The following is an 8,736-nucleotide window of genomic DNA, read 5'->3' on the forward strand; positions in this document are numbered from 1 at the left end:
TTTATCTGAAAAGTTTCTCACGTCGAGTTTCTTGTTTTATAAGATAATAAGAAGGCAAATATGTCACACCCCTAACATTTTTCTAATATGATCATATTTCTTTCTTCTTAATAAATATTGTTTTTTTCTATTCTAGAAGTTGTTTCTAACCCAAAATATATTCTACTATAAAGGGCTAAGTAAAAAATGTTCTACTTGTAGAAAGAAACCATTTGTTCCATAAAGAACAACTAGTGCCATGTAAGAGTAGCAACATTTCTAATTTATTAATTATGCAGTACTGTTACTTATACAATACTTTTTTTGAATGCATAATTGTTTTTATGGTTACACTGTTTCTATTCCTATCATGTTATGTCAAGCCTTCGCTCTTGCCTCATAACTACGTATATCTTTTCAACTTTGTATACCTTCGTTTTGGGTTGGAGCCTTTCTATGGACTTAACGCCACTATATGACTCTATTGTCTTTGTGCCTTGTGAATAATAAAAATTTGAGTAGCCAGATTTGTTTAAGGTTGATAAAGTGTGACAATTCTAACACACGAAAGTATTTTGTAGTAAAATCTTTAACCTTGTTACAACATAAAAATCCTTAGTAAATTATAAAATCAAAAGAGAGTAATAGGAAGACGCAAGTTTTTCAGGACATACTGAAGTATCAATACTCTTTAATAGTTCTTGTTGGAGCATGATTTTTTAATGATTTCATACTATTTTTTTATTGACGATAGCAATGTTTTTAGTTCATGGAACTATTGTTTCACGTTTAGCAGCAAAAAAATATTTCATATTTATTTTGGAAATTGTCGCAAAGCAAAATTTATTTTTATCTTATAAACAAAGTTAGTATCTTATTGGTTTGTGAAACTAGTATATGTTTTTGTGAAAATGGCTTTTAGCTTCAATATAAAAATATTAAACTTTAATAAAATATAAAAAAGTTCTATTACTTATTTACAATCTATGTACTATATATTTAGGCTTTGTTTAGTTTCAAAATTTTTGGCAAAATAAGCACTGTAATATTTTCATTTGTATTTGACAAATATTGTCCCATCATGGCTTAACTAGGCTCAAAAGATTTGTCTCACGAATTACAGACAAACTGTATAATTAGTTATTATTTTTATCTATATTTAATGCTATATGCATGTGGAGCAAGATTCCATGTGACGAGAAATCTGAAAAAGTTTATAAATTTTTTTAGAAACTAAACAAGGCCTACTAGCCACTCATAGCGTCTAATGAAGAGAATAGGTATGAAGTTTCTGTTGTGTTATTTAAAACATATGTTTTACTAGCTATAGATAGTGTCCATGAAGAGAGTAGATATATGGAATCAACGAGAATGAAAATTTAAAAGGGAGAGCAAGAAAATAAAAATAAAAATAAAACACAAACTTTCAAAGAAACTGAAAAAAACGGCCAACGAGAAGCCCGTGCGTTTTTTTTATTCCGCCGTCGATGCTTCCGTCTTCCCCTTCCGTCCGCTGCGGCGCTGCATCCCTCTTCCCTCCTCCGCCTCCTCTCTCTCTCTCTAGCTCTAGCTCTAGCTCTCTCTCTCTCGCGCGCGCTCCCAGACGACTGTTGGCTCGCCGCCGCCCCAGGCCAGGTGCTGAGGCCTTTCTTGGCCTCTTCGCCGGCGACGAGCACCCACCAGGCACCCCTTCTCTTCCCTTCCCTGTACGAAGGTGAGCACCGAAACCCTAACCTAAAGCTATTTAGCTATTTGATTGACAGTCCTCCTTACTTCGAAGCTTTTGCAAAAATTATTGGGTGTTCATGTGTACACCCATGTCCGTTTACTGGATCCGCCCCTGCCCTTTATGTTCACCTTTAGATGGTTGGCAACCCATTTAGGAGGCTAGTTTGTTGTCAACAAACCCATTGCTGAAGCACGAAAAGACTGCTACCACTAGCCATAAGTATCACCACACTAATTTTGTGGAAATTTTCAGATAGTGAAGCCAGTCACTTACTCACTTCTCAAGGTCTCAGTGTTATATCAAAATGACATCTTTGATGGCTAGGTGAACAAATGGTTCTGTTATATAAGTCAATACAGCTGATTTGGCGCGGAGCCGTGTTTGCCCTGTGTATACAGTTCAGAATTGCACAATGTCCTCTTGCAGTCCCTGCAATGTTTCCTTTTCATGCTGCTGCACTCATTTGGTTACAAATTTATGATATCATCAATGCCATCAGGAAGATTTGCTGTTGTATACCACTGTGCAATTTATCTCTAGAGAAATATGGTACTTAATTGTGTCATCAAATTCCACATTTTCCTTTGACCTTAGGTGATCCTGCTAAAAGTTTGAACTCTGGTTTTGCTGTGTGGTTTCACACATCAAAAAGCGAAATATGCAAGAAGTGGATTTTAAATTTCATCCCAAATTGCGTTTTCAGGTGACACCATGATATTGATGTGAAGTTTTGTGGCACTTCCTGCATCCCTTATATGGTATTAACAAGGTTTTTAATTGTCTGGGTGATCCATTTATCAAATGGAAGGCAACGACCTACCCCCTGGAAACATGTTGCAAGGGGTTCCCTATGATACTTTAGACTTACGTGGCAGCTCTATGCAAAAGCATACTCCAAACTCAGGAAAACAGATCTTCAGTAGCTCCCAGATGCCGGGGACTTTCACAATGTCTATGATCAGGGCTACAGAGCCTGATGACTTTCCTGGCTTTCAGTTCAAAGAACATGGAAAGAGTGATGACCACCACCACCAACACCATAGTCATCACTCAAAGAACTGCAAAAGTGATGGCGAGGAACATGATGTGGCTGAAGATGCTATTGATACCCCAAGTGGCAAAGGCAAGAAGGGCTCTGCATGGCATCGGATGAAGTGGACAGATTCAATGGTAAAACTTTTGATTACAGCAGTGTCTTACACTGGGGATGATCATGGTGCTGATTCCGGTGGTGGCAGGAAGAACTTTACAATAATGCAGAAGAAGGGCAAATGGAAGGCGATATCGAAGGTTATGGGAGAGAGAGGCTGCCATGTGTCACCGCAACAGTGCGAGGACAAGTTCAATGACCTTAACAAGAGATACAAAAGGCTGACAGACATCCTTGGTAGGGGCACTGCTTGCAATGTTGTGGCTAATCCAGCACTTCTTGATAGCATGAATCATCTTTCTGATAAGATGAAAGACGATGCAAAAAAGATACTTAGTTCAAAGCACCTATTCTATGAGGAGATGTGTTCCTACCACAACAACAACCGTGTAAATTTGCCTGAAGATCATGCACTTCAGCATTCACTACTGCTTGCCCTTAGGTGTAAAGAGGAGCATGATCCTCCGAGGGATCCAAGTGGAGATGCTGATGAAGACGATCAAAGTGCAGATTCTGATTATGAGGAGAACGACGAAGAGCAACATCCTGTGCATACAACTATGATGGAAGCCTCAACGCACAAAAGGAAGCGTCACAGTGATGTGCCTTTGATCACATCAAGCTCTCATGAAGGAAGTGAGAGGTCTGATCCCCATGGTGTCACAGTGGACATCAACAAGACTTTCACAGATGCAACCAACATGATTTTGTTGCAACAAGACTTGGCTTCACAAGCCATAGAGATTCAGAAACGTCGCTTGCAGATTGAAGCGAAGGAACTGGAACTCGCAAAGCAACGTCTCAAGTGGGAGCGGTTTAGTAAGAAGAAGGACAGGGAGATCGAAAAAATGGCATTGGAGAATGAACATATGATGATTGAGAACAAACGCTTGGAACTTGAGCTGAGACATAAGGAGTTACAGCTAGATCTTAAGCTGAAAGGCTAGGGGAACCATCTGTAACTTTTGCTTAATCAACACTCAATATGTAAGATGGTAAACAAGTAAGTGGGCTATTGAACTATCTTTACTAAGGAAAGGCTTTATATTCATCATCTTGAGCAGCTATTTTTTTTTTATTTGAACCTTTTCTGTTTTAATTTGCTATATATGGAACTCATTCTTGTTTGTGTTTTCTGTTAAAAGTGCATCAATGTTTGTCAATGGAGGGAACCAAAAACATGTCATTAGTTTTAAGCTAGGTGATTCCTAACATTCTGCTCATATTGGATTTGCATATAAGAAAATTATTGCTTAATCATCAGCATGTGATTGTTTGCATTTCCTGTATCTATGCTAATTACAGTCATATAAATGCTATAGGAATAACAGACTAGTAGCAGGTAACCCTGCGCTTTGCGCGGGGGTGGAGGTACGATTTCTTAGCGTGCAGAAACAAATAAAGGCTGAGCAAGAATGGTATCCAAAATTCCAAATCAACAAAAGAGAAAAAGGAGAGTGACATAATAGGGTAAGATCAATAATTGAGGTGTTTTGGTGGCCGATAGCCCAAAATCAAGAATCAGCTGCAATTAGTAAAGCAGCTGACCTGAAATTAGCAAACCTAATTCAAAAGACTTAAAAAAATTTCAGGTGAGATTTACTTTTGTTAAGTTAAATCTTGACCTCAAATTGAGAGCCAAGGGAGTCAGTTAAACATCAAAGTACCTAGATTGGAAGATATAGCGAACACTATGCCAAAATGTATGCATTGTAGAAAGGTGCAGGTAATCAGTTCAGACATGCATTTCAGCTAAACCCAATCATTGAAGCCAAAATAGTCATTTGGAGACAAACGGCAGGATAGACAATATAGATTCCTTAATGTACAATATTGAGCAAAGTTTAGAAGGCCATAGTTGGATACATATTATTTCTGAAGTATCTTCCCAATTTTTCTGCCTGTGCAATCAATCAAAAGCATCCAGGAGAGAAACAGAGCATTATAAGTGTTACTCAAAATAAACCACCAACTCATCGGGATGTAAGAAACAGAGTATTCAACTTATGAAACAGATTAGTTTCTCTCCCCTCTTAAGCAGAATTAGTGTAAGAAAATATAAGATTAGATTGTTGTACAGGCCTTAACTTATTTAACAGAGCAAGAGGTGTTTCGTAGGGATGTGGAAAAGTCGCTGACATATTTTAGTGACCTCTCTTTTCATCAGAGGCTGCAAAATTTTACCATGAAATTTGCTTAGTGCTAGCTATTTTGTTAGCATTAAAACTGTGCAGAAGCAGTTGTGACAGAAGAACTGCTATTTTTAGCATATTGATTGATATGGCACACTGTCATGCGAGCAGAAAATGGGGGATATGTATTAGTAGCAGTAACACCAGAGTTGGCATTGAAGATTGTAACGGTATTACCAATCTAAATCTCAGATACTAAATGAACAGGAAGCTGCAAAATATTGTCAGGAAACTTAACATGGAAGAATATGTTAACTACAATTTAATAAAGCATCATTTGGTAGCCCTGCAGGAAAACACAGGATCAACATGGAACTAGTTTTTTTTTTCTCTATGTCAAGAGAGTAAATAAAAATTTGGCATTGCGGTATTAGAGAGGTAAGATGACCCTTTTTTCTTCTATGAAACCTTGTAGCGGCCGCTGAATGAGGATGTTTCAGTATAACAGAAATTGATTCTGCAAATAAATAGTGAAACTAAAGTTAGAAGGAAATAATAGGGAGGAGGTAATGATGAACTTCACAAAGCAAACATTTGAATGATCTGGATGCATGCAATCTTACATGAACATGAGTGACAATATTTTTTAAGCACCTGGATTCAGTGAATCAAAACGGCATTAGTTTTTTTCTTGAGGAAAAAATGGCATTGGTTAAGCATTCCAAAATGCTCTGGAGTCCCAAGCGCGTGCAGAAGCAGCAAGGTGGAAAATTTGGCTTCAATCAAGCTAACCCGCTGCAGCTGCGACAACGCTTGGGCACAGGATGAGAGAAAACTTACCGATGTAGCACAAGGTCCATAGGAGATGAAATCTGATGCAGGGGCGTGATGCTACCCTGACTTCACAATGCGTGTGCATGATGTACTTGTTGGTTATTGGGGATGATCAGACATCCTTGCCGCTTTTGGCAGTGACCAGTTCGATATGGTAACATCCATTACCATTTACACTTAAATTGGAAACTCAATGGTTCTTAAATTGAAAACTCTATGGTCCCTTGCGATGCTGGAACAGTTGTAGATGTGACATAGTATGTTATCTTTTATGTGAGTTGTTTGGGAATCACCGAATCATTTATCTAGGATTTGCTACCATTTTTTGTGTTGGTTCCTCTACCAGTTGTACATATTACTGTGCAATATGTATCTTCCTACTTCTGTTTGAATGAATCATGGGTTAAGCATTCTTCATAACTAGCAACAGGATCTTGTTCATTAGCTTTGCAAGAAGTTCCATAGTTGAGATCTCGAAGACCCTAGGTTGTTTATGCTTGTTCTTATGGGTACTGAAAGCTCAAACAATGTAATTTACATGGTTAGGGATTAATTTAGTCCAAGCTTATTATTGAAGGCTTGGTGATTTGTTGCTTATTGCTTACTTTAACCACATGCTGGTTGTCCTGTGCTTTGATGGTGAGTACTAACACTCATTCTTTTTCTGTTGTTTCAGGTAGCGGTTGAGCTTCTGGAATCTGGAAGAGAGGTGGTAGATTAGAGTAGACTCTGACAACCATTGCTGTGCGTATGACTTTGTTCTGTGTTCTTCTGTCTGTGAGATGTACTTGTTGGGCCTCCTGCTCTCCGCGACAGTAGTATTGTTGGGCTTGATGTGATCTGTAAGACTGTGACTTCCAACTTGCCTAGCCAATTTTTTTTTTCTTCAGCATGTATATCAAGGTGATGTTATTTGGCTTTGGCCACCTCTGAAGCTTTCATGAAGGTAGTGAGACTATTGGGCCTATTTAGTTTGGGTTAAACCATTACTGCTAGAGTGCTAGTGAGACTATTTTGTTATGGCCTTGTTTAGTTCCGAAAAGTGAAAACTTTTCGGAACTGTAGCATTTTCGTTTGTTTGTGACAAATATTATCCAATCATGGACTAACTAGGATCAAAAGATTCATCTTATGATTTACAGCTAAACTGTGTAATTAGTTTTTATTTTCGTTTATATTTATTGTTTCATGCATGTGACACAAGATTCGATGTGACGGGGAATCTTGAAAACTTTTTGGTTTTCAGGATGAACTAAACAAGGCCTATGTTTTGTGAGAGCTCTACTGGTCCCCATGGCATCACAGTGGACATCAACAAGGCTTTCCCGGATGGAACCAACTTGACTTTATTTTCAGCAACAGGACTTGGCTTCACAAGCACTGGAGATTCAGAAACGTCGCTTTCAGAGATTGAAGCGAATCAGAAAGAAAAAATGAAAGGGAGATAGAATGGCACTGGAGAATGGACATATCAATATTTCACATGAGTGAGAACAAACGATTCGAAATTGAGCTGAGACATACAAGGAGCTAGAGCTAGTGCTTAAGCTAAGCTAAAAGGCCAGGGGAATCATGCATGACCTGTGGTTGATCGACGCATCCATTTTAAAGGTGTAAAACCAGTTGCTGATAGCGCAAGCTAAACCTGAGAGAAGTTCAGTATCTTGAAAAAACTGTCCTTTGTAAAAAGACCGAGTTCCTTTCCCTGCTAGATGTGCACAGGTTGTGTTCGGTTATCTTTGTATTGCAAAAGTGCGTCAATATTTCATACCGGAGAGAACTAAACAAATTAAACCTCGTGTTTTAGTTGGGCAGGTTTGCCGCCGCTCTGCTCCACTTTTTTTTAGTTTCGCTAGGGAACAACTCTACAAACTTTGCTCCACATCCATCTTTTTTATTCTCGCTCCTAACTTTGATAGCCGAACACACATTTTGCTCAAGGAAAAAGGTAGATTTGAGGGCTAACTTTAGGTGTTCCGTGGAGCACTTATTTAACTGGATACTTTAGAAACTTCAAGTTTTCTGTGAAGCTCCTCTGGTAAATCTCTAGGTAGGATTCATACCTTCTAAAAACTATAAGTTAGGAACGTCAAAAGATACATTGGCAGGTTTGTTTCTACTTCTATGTAAACAAAAGCTAATAAAGATGGATACATGGTCATGACTGAGGGGGCTACAACTCTAAACCCAAAATAGAAAGTGGATACGAACTACTCGCGATAAATGATAGTAAAAAGAAAGAAAAGGGAAGCCTACGTGGAAGTCGCTCGGCGCACGCGCGTTATATAAAAATTCTACGCATCCATCCTCCACGATTCAGTGACAGAAAAAGAAAAGAAAACAAACCTAAAATAGAAAGTGGAGAAAGTAGATACTTACTACTCGGATAAGTGATAGTAAAAAGAAAGAAAAGATAAGCGTGCGTTGAGAAGTCGCTCGGCGCACGCACGTTATATAAAAAATCTACCACCCCGGGCTATATTCTGAATATAGAACGCTCTTTATTTGTCAATTTTCTATTCATGATGTTCTATATGATTGAGCAATTTAAATTGGTATCGTTATTTGTGTGTTTTATTACTGCCACTATTTTAATTTATAATTTATTTTGTCTTTTCTAGATATTCAACCTTTATTATGCATCTAGATATCTATATCTATATCTATATCTATATCTATATCTATATCTATATCTATATCTATATCTATATCTATATCTATATCTATATCTATATCTATATCTATATCTATATCTATATCTATATCTCTTATAATCCTAAACCCCACTAGAATATAATTTTGACATGCAAGGTGTCCTCAGCAATCCACTATCACTTGCAATTAAAGTTCACTAGCACAAGCAATTATAATATCTATAATACCGAGACACATCATCCACTAAGATATACTCC

The 8,736-nt window shown here is 37.8% G+C and overlaps 1 protein-coding gene across 1 annotated transcript; it reads left to right on the plus strand.

Annotated features, from left to right (window-relative positions):
• On the plus strand, positions 1,444-6,819 carry LOC8070669. The gene is made up of 3 exons (XM_002448996.2): positions 1,444-1,693; positions 2,412-3,861; positions 6,501-6,819. The coding sequence occupies exon 2, from the start codon at positions 2,510-2,512 to the stop codon at positions 3,803-3,805; it is 1,296 nt and encodes a 431-aa protein (XP_002449041.1). The 5' UTR covers positions 1,444-1,693; positions 2,412-2,509; the 3' UTR covers positions 3,806-3,861; positions 6,501-6,819.

This window comes from Sorghum bicolor, chromosome 5, assembly GCF_000003195.3.
Source record: "Sorghum bicolor cultivar BTx623 chromosome 5, Sorghum_bicolor_NCBIv3, whole genome shotgun sequence".
Lineage (NCBI taxonomy): Eukaryota > Viridiplantae > Streptophyta > Magnoliopsida > Poales > Poaceae > Sorghum > Sorghum bicolor.

Excerpts from the sequence above, each read along its gene's own strand:
- LOC8070669 (XM_002448996.2), top strand. The coding sequence starts at position 2,510 with ATGGAAGGCAACGACCTACCCCCTGGAAACATGTTGCAAGGGGTTCCC.